The sequence below is a fragment of the Apteryx mantelli genome, chromosome 2 (genome assembly GCF_036417845.1).
Source record: "Apteryx mantelli isolate bAptMan1 chromosome 2, bAptMan1.hap1, whole genome shotgun sequence".
NCBI lineage: Eukaryota > Metazoa > Chordata > Aves > Apterygiformes > Apterygidae > Apteryx > Apteryx mantelli.
Genome location: NC_089979.1, coordinates 163,708,576 through 163,736,209, shown reverse-complemented (window position 1 = coordinate 163,736,209; position 27,634 = coordinate 163,708,576). Strand labels below are relative to the sequence as shown.

Here is a 27,634-nt window from a genome sequence, read left to right as displayed (position 1 = left end):
CCCCACCTGCACAGCTGCACTATCTCAATGTGCTCCTCCTACTCCCCTCTGTGGTGGAGCAGAATCTCTGCTATGATTTCGGAAAGGGTTGAGCCCGGACCCACACAGAGAGCCCAGGATTTTGCACACCTACCAATTTATTCATTGCTCCAGGAAGCTCCTTGCTTTCTCGCTCCCATTCACATTTTGTCCTGATCACTAGTTCTCCTCTCAGGTATGCCTCTGCCTGAGTCCACCAAATACAATGTCCGGGGAAAACAGTTTTCCAGCCTCTAGATGAGTGACTGGCTCCATACATCAATGATAGAGCTGGTTGCAACCACAGTCTCTACTTACTGGGACAGTTGTTATATTGCCCTGAACTGGATCAAAACCCCAAGCTTTTCTTCTCTTCTTTCTCATATCTGCTTCAGAATTATTGACTCGGTTTCATTTGAGGATTTTTTTGCCATTTCCAACATCAGTTACAGATTAATAATTTTAAGGTCAGAAAGGACCATTAGGATCATCAAGTTTTAGCTTTCTCATGACATAGAGTCAAAATCTTCAACCAATAATTTCTTCACAGTGCCTATACGTTTTGTTTTAGCTATGATACATAACTGGTAAGATAGAAAAAAAAGAATTAGATGTCTCAGGTAATAGAGAGTTCACCATGTGCTTCTGGACCCGCATCTGGTTCCTTTTTATTTGGTGAAAATGTTATTGTTAATTTCTATGCATTGCAGACTTGTCCCTAAAATTGAAGTAACTATGTAAAAATCAACGGAATTATTCCCGGTTGACGTAAGTATAACTGAAATTATTGAAAATTACCCTTAAAATGCCAGTGTATAAAGATTTTGGTACAAAATTATTTGTGAAAATGTCTCATGTCCCTAATAATTCTAACGTCTATAAATCAGAGATACCATGAAGCCGTATGCTTATTTGACAGGGTGCATTAATTTCAGCCTTTTACTGCAGGAAATACACCTTATTGTCAGGAAGTGTAATGCCCTTTCAAGCAATATTTATATTCCTGTTGTTTTCTGTTCCAGTCTGTGGGACAAATTCTCTTTTAGTGCAACTAGATAAAATACCTTTGAAGTCAGTTGATTACTCCCCAGTTTTTACTGGCAGGAAAGTGAGCCCACGTGTACACATGCATGCAGCACACACTAAATCTTTCGACATTCCAGCTGACGGCTTTATTTGGGCCAATATTTTTCTGATCATTGAGTAAGATATTTTTCATTATTATTACATGTTGTACAGGCAGATGCATAGCTTGCCTGGATTTCTCCCTTTTCAAATTGCATGTTTTGCTTTGCATTTCTTGAAAACTGCATAGGCCTCAATTATGGGCTAATTATTTTTAGCAGTAAAATATAACATTTCTGTATTTATCCTGTCAGGAAGAATAGCAGCAAGACCATTAGAATAAAAGAACTGTTAACCACACTGGCAGATTTAAACCAATTACATATTTGCCTTTGCTTTTACATATATAAGGACATTTGTATTTATTTTGCTTCAGTATGCTATGGCAGAGCTAGCAGACTCAATGTCAGATCTCTGCTGCCGTGGCTAGAGCAGTCACACTGCTAACGAAGGTTTTAGGGTGCTCATTCAGTACACAGCGCCAGGGAAATATATTTCTCCACGGCATAATGCCTAAGGTCCAGGAAACACAGGGAGCTGATGGAGGAAAGGAAGAGAAAAAAAAGTCTGGCATTGAGAGAACTGATATCAGGCATAACGGACTTGACAGCATGCATTTGGACAAGTGCCCAGACCTTGGACTACGCGTCAGTCACAGTCTACTGGGTGCCATTTCCCAGTATCCGTATCCCTCCCTGGAGCAAAACACTGCTCAGAAATGAGCATTTCTCACTGTTTCTCCCTTTGGTAAAGAAAATGCCAATACTTAACCTTTTGGACAAAATGAGTAACAGCCAGTTACCAAACAGCTCCTAAGCCAAGTGAGACAGTGAGCGTGTGCAGAGAGGCTGAAATTGCTCCCCTTGGTTAGAGTCCAAAATAACATGATTTAAAATAATGACATCTAAAAGCCTGTCACTGGGTTTTTTTTCTATTGCATGTAATGATATGAGACTTCCTTAGTGATCAAAATATTAATGCCTTATTTGGGTGAAAAGATCTGTGGTTATTTCAGGTACCCTCTCAAAGCACACTGCACTTTGAGGCAAACTTCCAAAATTTTGATTTCCATCAGAGGAACTCATTTGTTTGAATTCTTCACATTATACGATGGAGAGATCCCAATTACCAAAAGAAACATGAAGCAGAGTGTGATTAAACTTCAGAATGCAATTTAGCAGAAGGTATTAGTCTGAACTCTGAACAATGAACACTTATGAAACGCTTTCACTGCCTATTTAAGCCTTTTGAATTGATAACAGGCTAAATTAACTTTGGCAGTACATCTTTTTGCCAAGTTCTCCCACTTAGACTAATTTTAAAACCGAACCCTTAGAATAATGAATCTATGCTTTATTATGGGCAGTGTGTTGCCCAGTGTGGGAAAAGAGCTTAGACCAGCAAGGACCAAGCCATTAGCCTTAACGCGCTCTGCTCCTCCACGGCCAGAGCTCAATCTCTTAAAACGCTCTCGATTAATCAGACGCAGAGCACTGCTAAACTGTTGTTTCCTTTCTTGAGGAAGGACGCTTGGCAAAGTATCCAGAGTTTGTGCAGAGACCAGCAGTTAGTGGCTGCGATGGTGTTTGTCCAGGGAAGTTTTAGTTCACCTTTAATCAAAATGAAAACAATAATGGCACATACTGGTACCAGAGCAGTTTTTGCTGTTAACACCTTCTTCTGAGCCGTGGCAGTTTCTGGCCAGCTTTAGCCGTTCTGAAGTTTAAGGGACAGATTCTGGTTTCTTTATTCAGCTGAGTACTCACAAGATACATTATCTTTTAGAACAAATACTGCACTCTGTTTCCAAATACCCTATGACTTTCAAGGAAAAACTGTTTCTGAGGTCCACAGATTCACCAGGGCAAGTTCTGTATTTAGCTGCATAGGTGTAAGTTCAGACTAATAATTGCCGTGACTACAACGGCATTAACTCTGACAGATGACAGCACAGCTGAAAACTCTCTTGGGAATAGTGGACTTCCAAATTAAGGTCATAATTTTGTTTACTGGTACATTCACCGGGAGCTGGGCTACAAGCATGTGTTCTTTCTGAACTCGGAGACTATTGTATCTAACCTGATTTGTCTACGTTGCTTTTCTGCGTCCACATGTTATTGATTTCGTTTTTTATAAATAGGTCCCTATTAAACCTGTGACATTAAGAAAAAGAAAAAAAAAAAAACAGATGGAATCCCGTGGCAAATATGACGCGCACCACCTAATTCTGACTACGGTTTACTGCTCCCTTAGCACCAGGTTTTAGCTGGCTTTCGCACAGGTGAATGGAGAGAGGAAGGAGAGAGAGGGGTAGGTAAAGCCTGCAAAACTGGACAAAACCAGTGGCCCAGCCTCGGCTGATGTCCAGTCACCGCTGTTAAAGTGCAATGACGGGCTTGGCGGCATAGGATGGAGAGTGGGGGTACCCATTCTCACCTAATCAGCTTTAGACTTTTTTCCTGCCCCCCTCCAATGTATTGGCAGTTCCTAAGTTATGTGCGTGCTTACTGTTGGTCTGAGCTGCAGACTCCAGGCAGGACTTCACACACTTTACATCGGGGTATTATAAATGGTGCTATCTGCTAATGAAATGTATTTTTAAACAAACAGAGTGTAGCATGAGTTGTCTTTGTGTCTTCACTACAGTCCTGTCCCTGTGGTGTGATATTGCTCCAGCTTTTCCTCAGATTTCTCATTAAACTGAGTAGCAGCAACTCTGCTTTAGAGGAGTAATTCTTCAAATAGGAGTAGAAAGATTCTCAAATGTGCATGCTTAAAATTGACAGCTGCATACCAATCCTCCTTTATTCCCAGCAGAATAAGTGGTATTAATCTTTCCCTTCTCATATTAAGGAAGCAAGGGGATTTTCCAAATATATTTGGTGATTTTTTTCTTCTCATGCTAAACATGCAGAAAGATAAATCCACTGATTTTATTGGAGCTACAAGGATTTACATTTACTTATGAAAGAGGAGAACCAGGATCATAAATGATCTGTTCTGGTAATGAGAACCCACAATTCATTTGCCTGGTTCATGGTTATTTATTTCTCTCCCTTTTTAACACAGAATTCTCAAGGCTTTTCAAAAAGAGTGAATTCAGCATATCTGAAAGTTGTCAGCCTGGCAGCTCTGCAGACTGTAGTCTCCTATTTACTTTACATGAGAAACAGGTGCCACACAGGCAGTAATGCAAGCTTTGCTATATTTCAGCAGCATTGCAATCTGCTTGCTTCTCCCCTTATGTAGAGGTAGGATATAAACAGTTCAGTTTTCATGATCATTTACTTCTTGGCTTCTCTGCAGAGGAAGGGTGCCAGTAACTAGATGCAAACTGTTGCTGAGAAAGGATGCCAATTGCTACCAGGCATGGTAATTTTATGAAATCCATAACTGTCTGCAAGAAGGAACATAGACATCAACAATTACTTTACAGAGTAAACAGTCCTCTCATAACTGCATATGTTACGCTGCTGAACTGTGTTTGCTATACATGAAAAGCTCCTTAGATTCCTATTCTGTTTTTTATATTCCAAAACTGGCTATGGGAAGCCTTGCAGGTTAAAATATGATGCCTGCTATTAAAAGACTAATTGCTGCTATACTGAGCCGGGTTCCTCAAAGAGGCTCAAATTCATAGGGTCCGTCATCTAAGAATGGCTCTCACTGTTGCCTTCTCCACTGGCAATGCGTCCTCTGACAAACAGTGTCCTGTGGTAAAGCAGGGCCACCTCACCTGCATGGACAAATGTGTCCTGTGATCCAGGGCACGCAGACTTCTAGTTGAGGAGACCTCCACCTCTCCTCTGCATTGAATCTGCACCTGGAAGGACATTGCAATCCGTGAGTCCTGATGACCTCATTCCTGAAAAGTGAACACAGACCCTAAAATCTCTCGAAATAGGTCTTCGAGGAGACATAGGAACCCACCAGCCTGGTGGGGAGCAGAGAAGATACACAGGGATGAAGCTTCCCTTTGCACTGTGGACTGAGGAAAGGGCAGTCTGCAGTTGTACTCTCCCATCGCAGTCAGAGCATGCCCCCTCCACCTCAGAAAATAAGTTAAACTGAGTTCATCCTGCCACATCCTTCACCCTATCTTGCTGGCTCAGCAGTGACAGTTGCAAGGGGGGGAGGACTCTGGAGCCAGTTCTTTTTTCTTACCTCCCCACCTGCTTGGAAGAGGAAGCTTCCTGCTATCAAAGGCTTTGCACTTCTTTCCCACAACAGCCGTGGCCAGGGAATCAGGGAACAAATGTTAAAGCAAGGGTCATGATCCAGATAGTGAGTGAAGTGTCAAGAGAATCCATCTGAGCTGATCACCATCTGAAAGACAGGGCGTAGGATCGTCGTTCTAAATTTGTTTGCACACGATGGAAAAAATGATATTTCCGTGGGGAAGGAATAAAGCGAATCCATGCTGATGACAGGTATTTGTCTTGTTTTGCCAGCAGCAAGTCCTCTTTCCAAAGGACAGGCATTTGCACTAATCCCCATTTGAGCCTGAAACAATTAGCCGATCTGTGCTTTTCAGAGGCAGAACGCAGTGTGGAGCCTTTGTATTTATTTGTGTCAGCAAACAAGTATGTGGGTCCCTGCACAAACACACTTGAGATGTCACCCAGATTATGCTCTATTTTCAATCTGAAGCGATGGTCGCTGTTTTTCTGGTGCTATAACCGACCTGCAGCATGCAAGGGCACAACTCCGGGCACCTCGTCCTCAATGTGCTAATTACTAATACGGTGTTAGCGGATCACCTCTCTTTGGAGCCCAGGTCAGGGTAGGGGTGAGCAAACTTTCGGCGTACGCTCTAGAAGAGCTGACTTCTGTCCCAGGCTCCCAACCCTCCATTTATACGCACAAAGTTTTTGTATTGCTGTATGTTTTCACTTTATAAATTATGAAAACAAATGAATCGATAAATATTAACATAATGTGTATTGCCTTGGCAACATGGCACTTGATACAAAAATTAAAAACAAATTACATAAACCACCCACGGTGGGGAGCTTTACAGGAGACAAACCTTCCATCGTTGCTGCCAGAAGAACGAATCATTTGGAATCAGAACAAAAGCAAACAGTCCCAAGTTAAACAAAATAAAACAAATACACCTCACCACGGTCAGGTCTGCGCCGATCTGCTGCTGCCGTGTGCTGGAACAGAGACCGCTTCATCCCATGAGAGTGGTTTCGCAGGGCTGGCATCAGTCATTTGCAAAAACGCGGCTGATTCCCTAACACTCCTTTTGGGACGACCCTATAAACGCAGATTCTGGTGAAGGGTCTATTTTTCCTAGAGACTTTCTCCCATCTTATAAATTTGCAGGGCAAATCTGAAAACACATGGTGATGAACTGATTCATTGTCCCAGCACATGGACGTTTTGTCCCTATCGGATAATTTACCAGGATATATGTCATCAGCACTAATTAGCATCATCTGGTTGGGTACTTGCTACAAGTGTGATGTCTGGGAAGTGGCTGGATCTACATTTCCTGGAGTTTAGTCTCTAAGAAAGTGTTCCTAGATCTTGGTGCCACACCAAGGGGTGGTTGGGTTACTCAGTAGAGAATGGGTGTAAATTTTGTATTTGATTCCACCTTAGCTATTCAGTGCAATAATTTACTTAACTTGAATAGTCTTCAGATCAACTGAATTACACAGCCTTGTTCTCATACGCCGCACAGTTTCTAACGAATATGAGTGTACGACCTTTCTGCATAAATGAACTTGAGACGTCACCCCAGACTGCGCTACACTTTTAACATGAAACAATTGTTTCTGTTGTTTTAGTGCTATAACCAATACCCTGCCATTAAGATTACTTGGTACTAAGTTGTATGCATATCGCATTAAAAAAAAAGTTTATGGCTGGGCGCCTTGTGTACGCTGTGCTTCCCACATTAGCCTCTCCCCTAAATATTACACTATTTTCAAAGATACGCTTTAAAGAGCATAACTTTTTGACAGGGAGAGAACTGTAACCCAATGATTAGGGAGTGATCTTTGGCCTGTGAATATCAGCGCTAAACTGTGCCTGGAAATTGCATGTAATACATTCTTATGAAGAGGGTACAGGCTTGGACATGCATAATTTAATTTATTAAAGTTAGAATATATTTTAGAGCACATGCACTCTGAAGCAGGAAACGAGTAATTTAATTTTAAATTAATTTGCTAGAAACACAGAACGACATTTGAAAGGATTGGTACAAACTTGACAGTCTGAAAGTATTTATACAGAGAGGAATTTGCTTAACCAACTGCTTCCTTTGTGTCATCTGTTATTTCAGATAGTTATATTTGGAATAAAGTGTTTTTCTGCTCTTGCTACCTCTTCTGGGACTTCCTGTGGTGATGTGGCATTAGAACGGAGGCAGGTAGCCGGTAACTCCCTACAGAGGGGAAACTCTTAATACATGATTAACTTTGAATGTCAGTCAAACCAAAAAAAAAAAAAAAAAAAAAGTGGACAAGTGAAAGTTAAATAGGTTCAAATAATTATTATTGAAATCCTGTTATGCTTGTAATTTTTTTCTCAGCATGGAAGTCCTTCTGTAAGCGATTCAGCGCAACCCTTTGAAATCAGCTTGAGCTTTATTAATATTTTAGTAGCAGCGCTGGTAATGACATGAGCGATGGTAATGCTCTGATGAGCTACGGCGTTTTCACAGAAATCCCTCTCGCGCCTGAATCGATAAAGCGGAACTGATTTACACCAGCAGCGAACCTTGGCCTCCGCGCGTAGGGACCAACCCAGCCAACAGCCTCTCCGCTGCCATTAGTCCAGCGAGCGCTTCCAGGGAGCTCAGCAGCAGTAATCGCCCGCCCCAGGAAGAAGTGGCTGGATTTAATGGCACCACTTGCGCTAGCGAGCGGTGGGTCTAGTCAGATGTGTTTGCAGAAAAAAATTATTGCCCTGGTTCCATAGTCCATCCCTTTTTAGCAAAGTGCTTAAGGGTGTGCTCTCTTTTCCACCTGCGGTTAAGTCCCCCTGATAGCAGCGGGTGTCAAAGTAGTCTTAAATGCTTTGCTGAACAGGAGCAGCATATGTCTAAATGTTTACCTGCAATTTTTCCACATCTTCTATTTTTGGATAGCTTTTATCTTTTCCTGTGTACTCTGGGTTTTCCTCCTCTTCGACGTGTATCTTGTCTTGTCGGGGTGTTTTTCCACCCTGTTTAGAGCAGACTCGTAGCACAGCGTGGGGCATTGCACTCTTGCCTTTCTTCTCCAGCCGTAACGGCGAACACTGCTGCCTGATCGCGTGACTTCAGAGTGCGCCCCTCGGTTATTCGGCTGAAGTGCAAGCGCCTTTCTGCGTTCCTTGGGTCACTGGAGAAAACCTGTCTCTCAAAAACAGACCGAAAATGGATATTGCAGGACAATTTTCCCCCCTAGCAACAACAGCTCAGAAAAAAGCTAGCCTATTTTTTTTCCCCCTTTTTTACAGCCAGAAAACTTGACATATCCAGTTGCTAAACCTCAAAAGTTACAGCATAAGCTTGTGTAATCTTGTTGCTTGCCATTTTTCCTTAAGACGTCATTCCCTGACAAATATGGTCCAGGGTATTATCTCTTCTAGCTGGGGTGTTCTCCTTAAGAAATAAGCGTGATATCAAAGAAAAAGAAAATAAACCCATCTAGGATTATTTCCAGCAGGAAAAACAGCTGCAGCTGAGGGGGCAGCGATGCCAAAGCCCAGGCGTCCGGAGTCAGAACTCTGAGATTTGTGAAGAATTAAGTGAGTTGCCCGTGGATAAACAGTTGAAGGCTGAGCCGCCACCTCCAGTAGGGCAAAAAGAGGTAACAGAAACAACTTTCCTACCTGGTACTGCATGCAATCCATAGCACAAGCTCGATAGTGCATGTCACAGGTTTATGTGGGGTTTATGGCTGGTAAAAATAAGCGCTTGCCAAGTGGTAGGACAGCAATAGTGAACAGTCGGTATTACAGTCTTATTCGAGGAGAGAAGATTTCGTCATTATAAAAAAACTGGAAAGCTTGGAAAATGCTCGTGATAAATTAAGGTACTTTAAATGGAATTCCAAGAGGTTTTGAATAAAACCACAAATTAATCTATAACATTAACCATCTCACTTTAGGAACAAATGTGCATGTTTTTTCCCTGAAAAACAGCTCTAAGAATGGCATCTGCTGACTTTGCAGATCTATACCTTGTTTTCTCTTGAAAGCATCTGTTAACTGTATTAGATTATCATTTTTTTCCTGTTAGCACCGTAGAACCAAAAAAATTGCAAAAATTTAAGTACCTGACGTGAAGATAGTAAGCCAATAGTAAGCCTGGGTATCATTCATTTGATATTAGCCAAAGTATAGCTCACTCATGTGTGCTCAATGTGTGCATATTGACCTTTATTTTCATTTTTTAGGATTACATTGTGCTTATAAACATAAATACCAAAAGTACATATTTTTGCACATTGAGTTTCTCCAGGCTTTAAATTCCCTGTATCCTAATTGCTGTCCTGTTCGTTTCTTTCCCATACAAATTCAGCATTTTGTTGTTATAATATTGCCTTTATAATTAGAAAGTGATGGGTTCTTCTTTTTGAAATCAGGAACTAGGATGATGTCCTGGGAGTCTGGGGAACTCCCTAGATCCTTGAGACTGGAACTGCTGGCAGTTGGGGGGAATGAATTAATGAAAGTGAAAGGATGACATAATATAAACGCACATCACACCTTTTCCAGTTCTACCATACAATTGCTAGAGAGCTTGTGCCCAGCAGGAGCAATCCTATGGATAAATCTCTACAAGGCTGGAGCAGCCACTGAGCCAGAGCTCATCTTGCCTATGCTGATTAATATTGTCACATGGCGTAGACTTGGTTGAACTAAGTGTAGACATCTGCACCTGAACTTGTCATCTGAGGCCCCTCTACAGTCAATGAACACCTGTAGTCAATATAGTTAGGTAAATGTGTCTCATCTCGTACTGAAATCAGCATTTAAATTAGGTCAGATGAATCATCTTCTAAAAGTGCCTTTTTCTCTCCATTGACTATAAAGGGAACCCAGGGTGACTAGCTCAATTGTAGTTATATCCACATTGTAGGGATCTAAACTTAGCTGAGCTAAATTCTACTCACAGTAACTAGCCATGAAGCATTTCTGTCAGGAACAATTCTCCTCACGAGAAGAGTTCTTGGTATTTTGAACTTCATCTCCAGAAAGGAAAGGCCCTGAACTTTAGGAGAAGGACATGCAAACATTTCATATCTCAATCTCAGGAAAAAAGGTATATATTTTTTCCAAAAAAAAAAAAAAAAAGCCTTAGGTATCCTTCATGTTTAAACCTTTTTTTAAGATAAATAAACCTTGTTCCCCTAAAATGGAGGTTGGAAAATTGTGTCCTTTTTTTAGTTCTATAATGAAATGTCATAATAATACAGGAACATTCTAGCCCTGATATATTCAGCAACATTGTGATAAAGAAATAATCCCCATTTCCTCCCTCAAATTTCAAAGGGTCCTGAGACACAAATGTCACCTTTCTATAGTAGAGTATAATTGATTCTATTTGTGGCTGCTTAGAAAGAGGTGGAGGAATATGGCAATAATCCAGGGATGACTTGAAATCAAACGGAAGTTCACATGAGGCTGTGAATACCAACATGAAAGAGCAAAGCCCAAAGGATGCTATTTTTGAAGGCCAGATCTTGCGTGGACATTACATACTTACAGTCCTCCTATTCACAAGTAATCTTGGTGCTGACACATAAGGACATGCTAATCTGTTTGATGAACGTCCCAAGAACTTGCGACTAGCCATATAAAGCCAGCGACTGTGACTGTAACTTAACAGATCTGGTATGCCCAAGAGAGAGGACTTTGAGATATTCAGTCAATAACATGAAATCATAAGACGCATTGAATGTGCTCTGCATAAAACACTGTTGATGTCAGTAAAGGATACATTATGATTAAAAATTCATCCTATATAAATCATCAGAAAGACACGATAGAAATAAAATCAATGTTACAGGTAGAAAAGACCTCATAGAACAAAACAGTAGATTTCTCTGCCAAAACACTTCCCTATAAAATATTTGGTACAACTTTGTCCAGTCTACCCTTAAACATATCAGAGAGCTTAGCTTTGTTCATTTACCAAAGGGAACAATTCACCTGCTTAGAAAAATCTCATGGCTGGGGATATTGCCTTAATAATCAGCCTAGTTTTTTTCCCTTTTCAGAATATCATTTCATTACTCTCTTTTACCAATTTTATCTGTCATTCTCTTTTTATAAATTAATACCACTTAATTTAATATACAGTTATTACCTTCCTTCTGCCTCTGTTTTACCGCCTAAAGTCATATACCATTGCTCTTTCATTTCATTATTTCTTGTAAATTCATATCTCTGCTCCCTTTATTTGACTCTTTTTACATCTTTCTTCTCAACTCTCTCTTGTTAGTTCTTTCTGGAGTTTCTGTGCCAACAGCTAAACACGATATCCCAAATACCATTTCCACAGAACCATGAAGAGAAGAAATAATATCTCATTCTCAAGACACAATGCTTCCATAAAGGTTTTCTGCATCGTTATAGCACATTGCAAAATCATGTCATTTTTTTTTAATTTTACTCCAGGTGACTTCGAGTTATAGGTTTCCAGGATTTCCACTGAAATTTTCCCTGGTCTCTCATCTGTATTGTTTTGAGTCAAGTCTCATTTTGCTATATTCTGTCAGGGTTTCACTTCTCTCTTCCTCTCTGCTGCCTGTTTCAATACTCTCTCCACTTTAGTGTTATTGCCTAATGTAAGTATAATACTGGTCAGTACCTCTTCTATATCTTTAGTGAAGATAATGCTGACTCTCATCCCTATAGCTCTCCTCCTCTGAAGACAATGTTTATGTTCTGCTTGGATTCTTAGGATGGCTTTTCTCCATGCAGTAATGGGCAAATCCAAGCCAATTATAATTTATTTTAAAAACAGACTTTTCTATAAGACAAATCCAGATATTTTATTAAGGCTCGTATATCATATGTCAATTTGGTAGTTTAAGTCTGTGATTTTCAAAGGCAAGGGAGAGAGGAAGAAGGGAGATAAGGGAGTTAAGCCTTGAGCAAACATCAACTTTTAATGAGTTTTCAGCATTTCACAGCTAAAGCCTTTTTGAAAATCAGTTTGCCACTATTACGGACACAGGTAGTGGGTGTGGAAGCCTTGTCCAGCTACTTGAGACACAGCCACTCTGCCAAAAAAACAATAAAAATTAGTTTCTGCAGCATGAAATCATGCACTAGTGGAAGGTTTCCCAAAGGAGCTTCTGATGGATCCCGTTGTATATGCCCCAGTACACCTCCTTCCCTTTTTCCAAGAAAGGAAAAGGACATCCTTATTTGTCCTTTTTGCCACCTTTTGGCCTCTTTGCACCCCACTGGTGCACAGTATCCTTAGCAGACAAGGTATCCATCCCAAAGTCTTTGCGTCTTTATGACATTTCACTCAGCTAGCCTCCAAGAAAGTACTACCCTTTCCTTCTCCAACTATTTATTGCATTTATTTAATCACAGGTTAGAGCAAGGAATTTTAGTGATCTGTGATTCCCATGATTGCTCCCTTTTCCTGTTCTCAATCTCAGTACTGTGTTTGCTTACTGCTGCTCTCCTGATCCTTTTCAAGTTTTCATGAGCATTCAGTATTGATTGGTAATTCTGTGTTAAGTCAGTGTATCAGATCCCTTTACACACTGTCTAGATCTGCTGATTTGCACATGTTTCAGGTATTCTAGATAGTTCTTTGTTTACACTTTTATCAATTTTCTCCCTCCCTTTTTATTTGTCTTCTTGTTGGATTTTTTTAAAAAGAGTTTATTTTATTAGTCAACTGAATTTTGATGAGTTGCATCTCCTTCATCAATTGTTAATATGTCTCTAAATCTTTTCTTTCCATTACTGAGTTCATGAAAACCTTCTTAATCCCTTTAACCTTTCTGGCAAAGAGTAACCTTTGCTTCTTTTCCTACAAGCTTTCCTAATCTTTCCCCCCCTCTTATATGTATGGTTCCTTCTTTTTCTAGTCCCAGTACAGACCCTCAGCCTAGTGTTTTCTAAATCCATGTTTTTTTGTCTTTTCTTCCTTGAAGGCTTTTCAAAATAAATCTTGTCCGTTTTGTCTTGCATGTTCCCTGTCTCCCTTTGATGCTGATGGATTCTAATATTTTCTGAAAACTCCTCCTGATAAATAACTCTATCATTCTTGATTCTTTACGATGTTTTCCTTGTAGTCTAATAAAAATTTCACTGTATTGTGTTCTGTGGATTTCCTAACCTGTCTCTGCTAAATACAGCACTCTCATTGACAAAGCTGTCAATCTGACGTTGTTCTCAGCTTTCTTTGATTTCTTTCTATTGGTAAGAGTTATATACAACAAGACTTTTCTCATCGGAACCCCTATTTTCTACATCCTACAACTGTATATGATTTAGGGCTATTTCAGCATGTTTTGACATCTTCATAACAGAACAGATAATGACTGGATGCATTCCCTAATGAACAGTAGCAGAAAGTTCTGATTGTGCTAATATTTGGTGTGGCATTTTTTCCATCCTTGTATACAGTCTGTAGTGTGTAGAAAATGGGCCATTCTCTGTATGACAGCTGCATTCTGAATATGGATTTTTTAGAAGCTTTATCCATGTCTTTGACCTGTGCTTTTGGTTCTAACTTTCTTTTTGAACATTCTCTTTTCAATTCTTTGTAGTCCCTTTGAGCAGAGCATTAAAAACCCTCACCAAGACTATGACCTTCAGGATGCTGCAGTTAATTGCAGACAAGTAACTTCCATCCCCACGTGCAAGCACTGCTGGAATGTTCAGTCTTGCCCATTTTACCCCAGGTTCAGCATTTCTGTAAATTCAGCTATAAATTTTGCATTGACTGTGTACGCTGGAAAACCAAGCGCCCATTTTCACATTAATAATAAATATATAAAGCTGTACCTGTTCTCTAACTCCATCACCATTATCCTCATGGAAATAATAATTTATGTGTAAGTGCAATCTTTCATATAACTATCTCTCAGGTTGTTTAAAAGCATGGGTAAGTATTATTGTCCTCATTTTTTTTTAAATGGAGACAATAGCATTACAAGATAAAGCACGAAAGGTTTTGGTAGGTACTCAGAGAACACAGAATAAGACAGTTAACAAATAACCCACATGTCCTGACTCCTGCTTATGACTGTTTCACATTGCCACGATCCCTAGAAGGTCCCAGCTTGTTGTCACCCACTGGGGCCAGATACTGCTCCAACACAGAGTCAGAAACAAACTCTGAGCAGGGCTAGATAAATATTAGGTCTTTTGCTTTAATGGCCAAGCTGAATAATCAAGGAAAATATCACTTTGGATTAACACAAAATTGAAACATTTTATTTTGCCTGCTGAAATAAAAAATGAAAAAAAAATCCTGTTTTCTTCTAAAGAAAATGTTTTGAATCTGTTAAAAAAAAGTTTGACCTGAAATGAAATTTCTATTTATTATTTGGATAGTTTATTTAACCTTTTTAATAATTTAACTTTTAATCATTTTAAAAAATTTTAATAATGAATTTAGTGAAATTTCAAAATAAAACTTCAGATTTTGGTCAAAATCCTTTGCCGTATTTAACCCAATTGCTTGCATAGTTTTGGTCAGCCTCAAAAACAATTTTTGAAAATAAGCCATTTCCCAGAAATGTTTATGCAGATCTACTTGAGACTTCCTAGTTTAAACAGACATGACAACCAGCTCTTCAGGAAGTGGCAATATTACCGTCCCCATTTTACTGAGAAAGATTTGAGATGCACTGAATTTAAATCACTTGCCCAAAACAGTGATGTCAAATCTTTCAGGCAAGCTGCTGAAAGGCATTTGAAAGCCACGTGTCCCTCCTCTCCCATCACCTTGAGATCAGAAGTGTGGGACTAAAATGCAAGTGGCCACCACCACATGTTGGAAACATGTTAGTCCCGGGACAAGGCATGTGAAGGTGTCCCCTCACAGGTGCATGTTGTGACATTAGGTGACCAGACCATGGTTTTGGCCTGGTGACAGAGGGACTTCTGCCCATCTCAGAGGAGAAGCTACACGTCTCTCCAAGGAGAGGGCTGCAGGGAGCACAGCATGGTCCCCCTGACTGGATTTAGATCCAGCTCCATGTCTCCTGCTGGCCATGGGTTAAGAGCCTCAGGAAAAAGGTCCAAGACGCAGGAACTCAGTGCAGATTCTCTGATTCATTCTCCAGCATTTCAGGAGCTAGATCACAATTCTGGTGGTTTACAGGTTTGGTCATTCTAAGCCTCCACCTAGCATTAATATTCAGTGATAGTTCACTATCTTTCTATGTTTTGTTTCTATTTAATTTAAAATAACTTCCACATTTTAACTTTTGTTGCTATTTATGGGTCAACTGTTCACTCAGCACAGAATAGCTAGACCCGTCACTCGAGGAGTGGGCACCCTATGAAGTGCATGGCGATTTTTCTGTCGTGGTCACTTTAGCTGGGATATTGGTTAGCGGGGAAAAAAAAAAATCTGCTACTTCCTTCAGGGCAATTGATCAATTTGTTTTCCTCGTCTTTGCTCTTGTTGACAACAAGCTTGATGAAATCAGTCTTTCTGAAGGCAGCACAGTGGATTTGACAAATCCTGCAGAACTGCTGGAACAGATCTCTGAGTTTGCTGAGGAGCTGATGGAGCCTGAAGATTGCTTCCCTGAAGGTAAGGGCCTGCGTATTTCACTGCAATGCTGAAGCGAGAAACCTCCTGTTCTCTTATCGAACGTGTCTCCACATTCACACCAAGTCGCTCTGGCTACTTGCAATAGTATTTCGCTGGATGCACTTCATTTCTTAGATACTGTAATGCCCCAAACACATACTCAGAATTACTTGTTAACATTAGTCTTTGAATTTCCAAAGTCTGATAAGCTGAAAGCGTGCTCTAAATTGCTGTGCAGCTTCTAACTTGTTAGACTTTTTTCATTTTCAATTTGTGCTGTAGAGGTTTTTTTTTAAAAAAATGATTTTTCTAGCATGGCCAGTGAAGACTTTTGCCTTCCAAAATGTGTGCATGCTCAAATTTGGTAGAGAACTAACCAAGTCAAGTCGTTTTTTTTGCTTAAATGTAGCCATTTAGTAGAAACTGTCTGCAGAGTCTGTGAGATCCAGGGACTCTCTTCTATTGATTCTAAAAGGCATTAAGATTAGCATGTTCAGTAACTTCAATCTGACCAGGAATGTGCTATATATAGAGTATTTTACTTAATTATGTTAGATAACAACAATTCACATTTACATAACCACTTTTAATACCAGAATTCACCCGGATTTTTTTTTAATTTTAACACCATCCTACCCCAAAACACAGAGTTAAAAGCTAACTGCATCAAAAAAAACTATTCTTTAGCTAAATCTGCAAGGTAAATATCATCCTAAGTTATTTCTTCTCAAAGCAAGTTCTATTCCAAATGATAACTCAGTCAGATTCTTCATTTTCCTTTGAATCTGGGTGAGGGAAAATAGGGTTAGCTGAAAGTATATTCCTCTGAAAATTCAAGGATTATTATATGCAACAATAGAGCTGCTCAGATGGGATCAGACAGAGATGATTTACTGGGTTTATGAGTGCCCTTAAAGTCAGCAAAAATGTGCATCTCTATATGTGTGAGGAAGATGATTGAATGGGGTAAGGGAGCCCTGCGGGGCCTACAAACGTCCCTAGCATCTAAACATTTTTTTGGCAGCTCTGTTTAAAAGCAGTAGCCAAAAATTAATGCAGTTGACTGAAGAAAGCATGGTGCTCTGCTGTAACTGTTCTGGTATACACAATAGCATTTCAAAATTAGATCTGAAGTTTTCATTCTTTCACAATATATTTCTTAATGAGGCAAGTGAGCAGTGATCTATGTTATGCACTGCAAAGCGAGAAATTAAATTATGATTCCACAGAGAAGCCTGTATTAAAAACATGTTGCTAGTAAGATTTCTCAGCCAAATGCTGGACAGTTTACAAACGCTGAAGCTGTGGTTGACCGTAGTCACCCTCCAGTTTTTAAAACAAATAAGGCAGGGATCACACAACCCACCGCTTCATTCAGTGCGCATTTCCAGAGCAATAGCACTCTGCAATTTCCTCTTTCTTAAAACACCCAGAAGAACTCCCCGAAACTCCATCAGGCAGAACCACATCGATACCAACCCAATTTATCAGGTCTCCTCCACTGCCATTAATGGGACACGCAGTAGCAGTTGCAAGCTTTACGCTTCTAGGTGGATTAGGCATTGGAAATATTAAGCTGGTTTTGAAGCCCCCTTGTCATCATGACTGCGGAGATATGCAGAAACGAAGACCTTGTTGGTTGAATCCCAGGCTTGCCAGTGGATTGCCTTTTATTCCTTATCTCTGCTAGTTCCTCACCAGTCCCTATTCAAGTCAGGGTGTTTTCCTCTTCTCCCAGGTACAATCACCTGGTCCTTGAGCACTGAGTGGAAATTCAAAGAGAAGTTGCTCTCAGTCCTTAGCCTGATCCACAGTGGTCCTGGGAGAAGCAGTTGCAGGCAATGTCCTTCCCAGAGTGTCTGCTCCTCTTTCCTTTGGAGCACATATCAATGCAGACTTTTCAGAGGCTACTATGTAGGCTAAATGTGATTTTGTTCCTTGTGGATTTGGGAAAATGCATAAACTTGACACGTGAATGATCCCTCATCAAATTTAAAGTCAATGTGCTAAAAACTAAAGTTTCCAAACAGTTCTTACTGCAATAACATTAAGATTTGTTTTTGTTATTCATATGTAGGGAAACAAAGTATTTTCTTGTAATCTTCTTCTGTTAAATACCATCCATCCAATATTTTTCCCTAAAGTTATGGTTGTAATAAAGCCTCACACAGCTATCATAAAATATTTCAGTTTAGTTAGCTAACGTATGGCAAAGTTATGAAGTACTAAAATGAAATTATTGAAGGGCAGGCACTGAGCAGTTTTATCTATTGTGGCCTTTACTGTCTTATAATAAAGAACTACAAGAATATTTGGTATATTCAGGAGAACGATCACCTCGTGAAAGACAGAGATTAGGTGAGAAGAAGAGGAAGGGGTAGGAAGGGTTAAGTTGTTATCTTATTATCTCACCAGCTGTCTAAATTCAAACTATGACATTTCTAAACACATTCAACATAGGTTGTGTCCTGAACAAATATGTTCAGGATTCAGTCCCCCTTTTCAGATAACAAAGGCAATGAAGATAATGCATGTTCTTGAAATAGTTGCTGAAAGTTTGCTGAGGTCACAGTTTTCCCGTAGCTGGGTGACCCAGATTAGCCCTAGGTCATTTTTCTTGGGGAGATTTGTTAATTTGTTATCATCTCAAAATAGCTTTGATTAGGGTCAACTGACAATATTCTTGGGTCAGGAAATGTGAAGCCAAGGTAGAGTAATAACTCTGGCAGCTAGCAAGTAATGCTGGGAAAAAAACCGATAGAACTGGAGAGATCATTCTTGTTGCCAATTGGTGGGAAAGCAACACCTAGGTAATGCCAGCTATTTGGGTATTTTTTCCTCCAGATGCCTTGCAACACTCCAGTGTTGTTACCTCCGTTGGTATGTGCTCTCTCTGCATCACAAATTGCTATCTATTTGGACATGATCTTCTGTGTCTCACAGAAGGTCATTCAAAGGGAGCCCCTGGCCCCAGCGCTCTCCTCTCTCCCAGACCCTAATAGGAGAAAATTTTCACTGAGTCCTCAAGCGTAATTCCCCAGATACAGGCTGCTGGCAAACGGTTCAAAGAAGTATCATCAGATGTTTGTGCTGGAATGAACTACCTTGCTCAACACGCAGTTGATCGCAACTCGTGACACCAAGGACATCCACAGCATTATTTTCATGTGACCGTCTAGGAGCGAGTATCGCAGCTGGAAAATTTCGTGCGCTAAAGTGAAGTTATTCTGGTTAATGGTGGAAAGCTGTGTCACGTCCTCCCCAGTAGCTGTTAGCAGCTGTTTAGAAATACGGAAGTGAAGAGGAGCTCAAATAGACCGTTAAACTGAACAAACCTAAACTGAGCTATAGAGGCTGTCACTAGGTGATGTTTAAAAGCTAAGTAAAACCAAACCAAGCCCAACTGAATGTGTTGTGTCATCTTAGAAAAGAATCACAGACCAAACCCCACATTTTAAAGTATCTTTTTCCTCTAGTCATAATACTTGACATACAATGTGCTTTTCCATCAGGAAGGGCATGCTACTATTTTATCATACAGTTTTCAGACCTCAGAAGATACCTGCAGTCCTATCGAACGTACAGAATCAGAATAATTCAGGTTGGACAAGACCTCTAGATTTCAGCTTGTCCAAGGTGGGTAGATATGGAGCGTTTGCAGAGATCGTGTTCCCTCCACTGCTACCAGTAGCTCGGAAAGACATTTGGAGACTGTAGAAAGGGATGGTATAATCAAACTTGCTTTCTTGCTTGAGTACGCACCACTAGCCAGACTGGTCTTTAGAAACCCATCTTGGCAGATATATATTACAACAATGTTATAAATATCTGCCTGCTTGAACTTGTGGTGAGGAAAACATATTTTCTTTGTGTCATACCAAGCATTGCTGCAACTACCATCCAAAGCCAAGCAAAATACTGTTTTGTGCTAGAAATGAATGTCCCAGTAATTGGAAATTTCTGTGTAAAAGTAGCTACAAAATTATTGTGGTCTGAACACAATGTAGAAGACATGCTGGACTACAGTATAGGAGAAATTAATTGGTCTTCTTGGCCTACTGAAGAGAATCAGCACCCTAATCTAGCCAAAACACATCTAACAATTTTATGTGAATTTAAATGTATATTGGGGTATGAACAAGCTGTGGATTGTAAAGGCTCTGCTCAGAAACCTCAAATCAACAGGTTTGGGTGCCATGCATGCAGAAAGAAGTTAGTACAGTATTGCTCCCACATTTGCACCAGAGAGATTAGTTCCACAATGCACCAGGACAAGGCAATAAGGTCTAGCAGCTCCATGATTATAATGCGCAAGAAAAAGTGACTGTAGAATGAGAGAAATATTTACACAAAATGCATGGCAAATTAGATTCCTCTAAATTTTTTGGTAGCTTGTTTGTCATTGTGGCAGATGCTTAAGTGCTTTCTCTGTCACACGCTCTTTTCCGCTGGCATCTGCAGTCTAGGACCTGTTGCAATCTGCAATTTATGATTGTGCTGCAGGACACTGCAGCGACTGAAGGGAAAAACTCACTCATTATGAAAAACAAGCAAAAAGTAAATAACTTTATGTTACACTGATGCATTCATAATGGTTTCCTGATGAAAAGGTCTCTGTTTAGTGAGAAATGATAAGTAATATGCTAATGTGAAGTGAAAAAAGGCAGGCAACTTCTTCTCTGCAACCAGTTCCCTAATAGCATTGATTTCAGGGGGACAGCAGAAATCTATGAGACAAGGCAGTATGAGTAATGCTGTTACAAGAAATGCCAAAGGGTTTATTCGTGTCTTGACACTTGCTGTGTTAAAAGGTGTTAATGAACAGTCTTTTTCATGTGGATAAATAGCATTCAAGACCTGAACTTGGGGTCTGCTGACCACCCGCCTTGCTGCAGAAGTCAGCTGGAGTTTTGATTGCTCAGACCCTCACCAGGTCCCCCCTAAAACACACTGGAATGTTTTTGATACCAAGTCATATTTCCTGACGCTTTCATAGAAAAAAGAAAAAAAAATTTTGGAACACTGACCAATGTCAGGTAAACTTTTTGCTGGATTATGTGAAGCTTGTAACTCTGTATTTAAGCCTGGGTCAAGGTCACCAGAACAGTAGGCTAGAAGCAGCATGAGAAATTCCAAAAAAGCACAGACATTAAATAACCATCAGTGAGAGAAATCAGAAAATTCAAAATGGAAGTAGACCTTCCTTACTCATTAAAAGACCTATTTGTGGTCAGTATTTTCTTTTTCCCTTTCAGATTTCTTTTTTGTTTGTTTGTTTGATTAATGAGAAGATAAAAATAGCATTTCATCTGAATTCAACCAGCATGATTATTCATGGCAGTGCTACTTGACATTAGTAATTGTACCAGAATCTGGTTTAAATATTCCTGAACTGGGCCCAATCAAAAGCATGGGATTTAATAGTGCTGTGAGTTTGGGCTGACTCATGTGAAAAGCTATTTTGGATTTTTCAAGGTATTACTGTCAGTAACCAGGAATATTTTTATTTTCAGAACAGAATTGCATGTGAGCCGTGAAAGAACATTAAAAAAAAAAAAGTGTTTTCAGCTGGCTTTATACCTTTAAAAATACAGCTCCATACCTGTGGATTACCAGATGAAGCTGACTAAATCAGCAATAGCCTGTTTTTGCCATCTTATAAAAATTTTGTGTCACAAATGAAGTGACTTGAGATCTTCTGGTTCCCTTCTCATTATTATTTAATTTGAAGATGATCCCTTAACTCTAGCCATGCCTGGGCTCAGGTAGTCACGTAGGCTCCCTCTGTAGTGGAAGGACAGAGACAGACTCCTCCAGGGAATGATTTGTCCAACCTATCTTACATTGAGGAGACACATTGCTGAAGATCCTAACCTTTTCCAATGACGCTTATGGAGCCTATGACTAGCTGAGCCTAGGCACTCATCTAAGAGATCAAAGAGCCAAGTATCAATCTAAGAAGTAACTTAGGACTAAAGGAGGGGGGAAGAGAGTATGGAAAAATGTTTTAAGTCTGAAAAATGATGATTTTCAAAATTTAAACTATTAATAGGAGCAAGATAGGCTGATGAAAAGTTTCTTCTGCTAGAAGCAGTATTTAGCTCAGATACAAAGGGGAATTTCTGCTTAAAATGAGAAATCCACACTTAAGTGGTAAACAGCTTTCTCATTAGGATGTTTGCAGGATGAATGAGGGATCTGAGCCCAAGTCCCTGTTCTTCCTGAGTTGAAGTTGGGCTGACAGTTGACCCATGGACTTGCACAGCAGCACAGAGTGTGGACCAGACATCTGCAAGCTGGTGATGACCATGCTAGCTGTGCAGTCAGAATCAGTATAACAGTTTCAGGGCACCACTGCTAAGGGAGGCAATAGCCCCAAGTGTCCTGTCATGCTGGTGTGATCATACTGCATGGGCACGTCAGGCTAATAAGTGGTGCTCCAAGCAGTGCTGCCATACAAGTATATGAGCTCTGGGAACCTGGTACCATGCAGTACTGCATGCCTGAAGTCCATGGCATGCATCTACTTCCTAATATATACCCACATCACACAGCTCACCATTTCTGAGCACTGTTCTGCTTTTAGCAAAAAGCACTGACTAGCATGATATGCTTTTATCCTTTGACATGATTCTTCAATGTTTAGGATTGAAGTGTATAGAGGGATAAAACTTTCCTTTACTGGAGTGGTACCCGACCTAGGAAGAGGTAGAAAGCTGGGGGTCTTTTGCTCTTAAACTAGCATCTTCCCCTACCATTATGTTCTTCTCAAATAGTTTGATTAATCCAGTGGATTTCAGCTGAGCCCAGACTATCTCTGAATTCCAGAGTACAATAATTTTGGAGCTAGTGTGGATCTGTATGATCTATATTTAGAGGACAGGTAGCTACTTGCATCACTGTAGGATTACCTTAACATAAATTGTTTCCTTTCCTGTTAGTCCCCTCCTAAAACTTTATATAGCCAACCATGTACACCTACCAATCATCTCAGAGATGGGAGAGGAAGAGGAGCTCTGGGAGTGGATCACATATCGAATATGGTAGTAACACCCTGCAGTTCTGCCACTTCATAGCAGGAAGACCAGGGCTAATATAAACTTACAGAAAATGTCAGGAGGACCATGGCAGGCTTAGCGGCTCAGTTCCTCCTGGCAGAGTCTGGGACTCAGAAAACCTATCAGCCTGCTGCCAGCACAGCCCCACTTCCAGCTGCATGGGAATCCCAGCATCCCGGGAGTTGCACTTGATCTCCTCACAAATCACATGCAGCTCAAGCGCCTCAGTTATGCTACCTTGAATTAGCAGCATCTGCTGTACGCATAACCTTGGCATTCACCCTCTTTCCTTCCCCAGCTTCCTTGACTAAATATTATTTCTACTTGCAGTAACATTGCATTACATCACCATAGTGAGATGTCCTCTGTTCTCACTTCTGAGCAGTTGCTTTATGCTTCAGACATGTTAGTAACCTTGGCCACTTTTCAGCTATGGAAGCAGTTGGCCTGTAATATTTTATCGCATGATGGGGCTGATAAAATACCATAGCAAAGTCTCTTTCTTTACAACACGTGGAGCAGAGATAAGGTAAAAAGCTTATTTTTTGGAAATAGTGTAGTTTCTGAGGGTCATTTCTATGAGCATACGTTGTGACATATGGCTGAATGGCCAGCCTGGACAAGGACAAGTCCCAACTACCAGGGTGTGCGCTCATCACAGTTTTAAGTTCCTACCCAGCAAACCAATGGATATGGCACTTTTCAAATGGGAAAGATGACTCCGTCCATCACCAATGACACCATTTTTTTGCTATAACAATTAACTGTTGCTAAGAAGACTAAAAGTTGTCACAGTTTTGCCTGTCAATCAGAGATACTTGTGTGGTCCCCACTTCCACTAAGCATTTAGCTCTCACAGAGTATTCATCATTGCAACACCTCACTGAGGTCAGAAAGCACTACGAAACACCAGGGAGGAACTAGCTTGTGGATGGAGAGACTGGATATCTAAATTTCCATTTAAATCAAAATGGATTTAGCCACCCAAGTACCTTTCTAAATTGAACCCTAATGCCTTATTTAAGCTCATGAAAGTACAAGAGGTCAAAATCTGCTCCTGCTCTTCCTGTGCTAATCCTTTCAGCACCTTGGTCCCATCTGCACTGCAGTACATCATTCCCTCTTCTCCCTTTTATCAAATTGCCACTTTAATCACTAACTCTAGTGGTACCGTAACACCAAGAAAACATCTTTCCTACTTTCAGAAGGATGCTGAGACTATTGGTAATACCCTGCTAAAATCATTAGGCCCATTCAGTTGTGCTGCCTGAGCTTAGCTAATATAGTATGATTGACCTGGGGCACTGGTGACTCATTGCCAGCATTTTCAATGTCATAAAAATCATTGGGAGAAACCACTGGGGAAGGTTTTAAGTGATTTTGAGTAATTTTGAATAGAGGAGTGAAAGGGGTAAACAGAAGGCAGAGCAGAAGAGAATGAAAAGAAAAACAAGGGAGGAAAGCCTCTACAGAGTAGCTCGTACCTACATGAAATCATGTTTAGAGGCTCCTTATTGCAGCTTTAAGCATTAGATAGGCTTTTTTAACAATAGCTTTCTTTTCTTTCTTTTTTTTTTTTTCAGTTTGTGTCCGATTCTTCCCATGCTGTTCAGTGGACATCACGAAGTTTCCAGGCAAAATCTGGTGGAGGCTGCGGAAAACCTGCTACAGAATTGTTGAACACAACTGGTTTGAAACTTTCATCATATTCATGATCCTGCTGAGCAGTGGAGCCCTGGTAAATGTAACAGGATTTCTTAGTCAGTTGAAAGTGGACCTGGGTCTAAGAGAAGGCAATCCCAGGCTAGCTGCATTCCACATCTTAAAAGTCCTTACTGCTCATTTCTTAAAACAAAGTGTGTCTGGGACATGTCTTCTGCTTTTCTTGATTTCACTCACTTTTTCCCTGTCACGAGGAACCTTCTTGAGTTATAACATAAAATTATAATGTGCAAATGGTTTGAAAAGCACACTCTTAAGGACAGTCTGTGTGAGGAAGCAGCCAAGAATTACTACTTCAGTGTCCCATAACTGTTCTATGGCAGTTCCCATCTGGAGACTTGTATTTTGCTCTATGAATGTCTTTTATATATATATATATATATATATATATATACCCACTTTGTAAGCAGCAAAACAAAATCTTAAAAGACACAGTGAGTGCTGAATCAGATTGCTACCCACAGAATTAGTGGGTGACTATCGAGCTTTTAATTAATGTTAGCTTAAATCACAGTAGCTTCCCCATATAGATAGCTCCTGCTTGCATCCATAAGAATGCAAAGGAATGGAGGCTGGTTGGTTATTGCCCATGACTCTGATAAAGAGTCCTTTCCTCCCAAGACCCCACTGCACTCTAGGATTATCTTCTCTGTATTATCAGCCCTGGGCTCTCTGTAGTAATGGCAACTGGCAGGCAGTTTTTGAGAGTTTAGCCTGACTGACCAGCTTGTTCCCTCCACACTCTGAAAGCAGCCTGCTTTCAGCGCTGAGCACTGCACTAGTCCTTCATCCTCACCTTTTCCTTCCCTCCACCATTCCCCACAATGCTTGCCTAGATAAAAAAGTTAAGGGCTACAGTTTAAGGCTTAAAGGTCCGATCCAGCGCACACATATTTATGTGGGTCATTTATCTGTGCCAGGAATGTCACTGAAGTTGGTGAGATTTCTCCCAGGTTTTCAGCTGGGTGTAAAGCAAAGAGATATAGCAAAAGTCCTCTAGGCTTTGGTCAGGTCATCACTGATGATCTCCTCAGTGGAGAGTAGGAAGTACGCTGCTTAAATTTGCTGGCAGTATCACATTCAGACAGGTTACAAGTGCATCTCTAGAGGTCACAATTAGCTTCTGCCAAATGGATGAATCTGTCTTAAACATATAGGAGGAGAGCCATCTAAGAAATATGCATGCTTCACCTAGTCAGGAATCATCAAGGGCAGAAAGGCAAAATGCAGGGTGTGTGGTAAGGTAGCAGATTTACTAAAAAGAGCTGGAGAGAGAACAGGCAACAAAAAGAACAGGAGTAAACTGCCTCATACCACTGCACAAAAGCCTAACACCCCACTGGGTTGTATAAATAGGCATGTTCTTCCACTCCAGTTGGCATCAAGGAGGCCTCAGCTGGAGCACTGGCTTCAGCTCTGGGCATTGCACTTTTGGAGAGATGTGGGCTAATTGATGAAACTCCAGAGGAAAGCAACAAAAATTATCAGTGGCCTATAAAAGAGGAGCTATGAGAAAACTCAAAAGTACTTGGTTTATGTAGTTTAAGGAAGAAACCTGTAGGGAAATGAGAAGATTGAAATACGTAAATGTTATTACAAAATGAAAGCAATGCATCATTATCCAAGTCCACTAGGGATGGGCTGAAATTTCACCCAGGGGTTTTTATTTTACGATGAAAAGCAAGAGGCTGAAAACCTTTGGTAGATACTAGGCTGCTGAAAATTGTCATTGCTTTGCTGAAATCAATGGAATCTGATGGGTTTTGCACCAGCTTGAGGATCAGCATGTTAATTTTTCAACATATTTTAAAAGGAGCACATCGCTTGCTATAATACACTTTAGATGAATGCACTTCCTTGTGTATGTAATTAAAAATGCTTTGAATACTGAATACTGAGATATAAATCTCATTATTTTTCATTGCACACGTTCATTTACCTTTTCACAAGTTTCAACTTGGCTAGTTCAATTCTCTGTACGGGTAAATTCTGCTGCCTTTTCTCACGTAACAGTACTGTGCCTCAGGATTTTGACTGGAGATGCTGAGGGAAACACACAACTTTTTTTTAACTTGTTGATGTGTTTCTGTTAGTTTGAGGTGAGCTTTTTCAAAATGTGAGCTCATCTGGCTACATCCCTGTAACGTGCTAAGTTCTTAAGGGAGTTTAAAGCCAGTATATTTTGTATGTGGAAGTTAAACCATCAAAATATGTTTATAGCTTACTGGAAAAGATGTAAAGACCTTTCTTTTACATTTAAACCATCAACATACAAATTGGGAACCTATGTTTGAATAGCAATTGTGGGTAATGCTGCAGGTATCCTGCTCAACTCTTTTTTAACTCACAAAGCAATGCAGCAGATATAGCTCTTAATGATGTTTTACATAGAAAAGATCTCATTAGTTGTTGCCATGCAAAAATGCAAACTACTGAAGTTTAGTCTTTTGTGTCTTTAGTCTTTTACAGTCCATAGCTCTTGAAGAAATACAATCCACCTCGAGCATTCAGGTAGCATATTCTTCATCCCATATTTAAGCTGCTTCCTGACTCACAGTTTTTTTTTTTTTAATAGAGCAAATACCATTGACAAGTTACCAGAATATAGGGAGAGGAAAGCAGGGATGGAGAGGAGGAAATCACTTTAAATGGTTTGTTGTTATTTTTGTGGTAATTGCAAAGTACTGCAAGTCATCTGACAAAGTGAGTGAGCCCCTACAAGAAGTGATAAACTCCAGTCTCTCTGTGTATTGTTTTCTGTGGCTTTCTCCAACAGCTCTTTCACACCCTTGAAATATCATTTTTGAAGGCAAGATAGGAGACTGAGTTGCAGTGAAAACGTCACCCCAAAGTGTGGGGACAAATGGACAAGCTTTGGCACAGGCTGCCAAAGCTTTCTTGTCAGTTTAATTACTGTTCTCTGGCAGGCAAAAGACCAGTGTGACTGGTTGAGTGACAAGTAAGA

At 40.3% G+C, this 27,634-nt stretch overlaps 1 protein-coding gene across 1 annotated transcript in view; it reads left to right on the top strand.

Annotated features, from left to right (window-relative positions):
- The window catches only part of LOC106490283 (sodium channel protein type 5 subunit alpha), a 173,903-nt gene that overhangs the window by 107,923 nt on the left and 38,346 nt on the right, over positions 1–27,634 (top strand). The window contains exons 17-19 of the mRNA XM_067291977.1: positions 8,808–8,954; positions 15,769–15,889; positions 24,531–24,685. Coding sequence (XP_067148078.1) covers positions 8,808–8,954; positions 15,769–15,889; positions 24,531–24,685 — 423 coding nt within the window. The remainder of the gene's footprint in view (positions 1–8,807; positions 8,955–15,768; positions 15,890–24,530; positions 24,686–27,634) is intronic.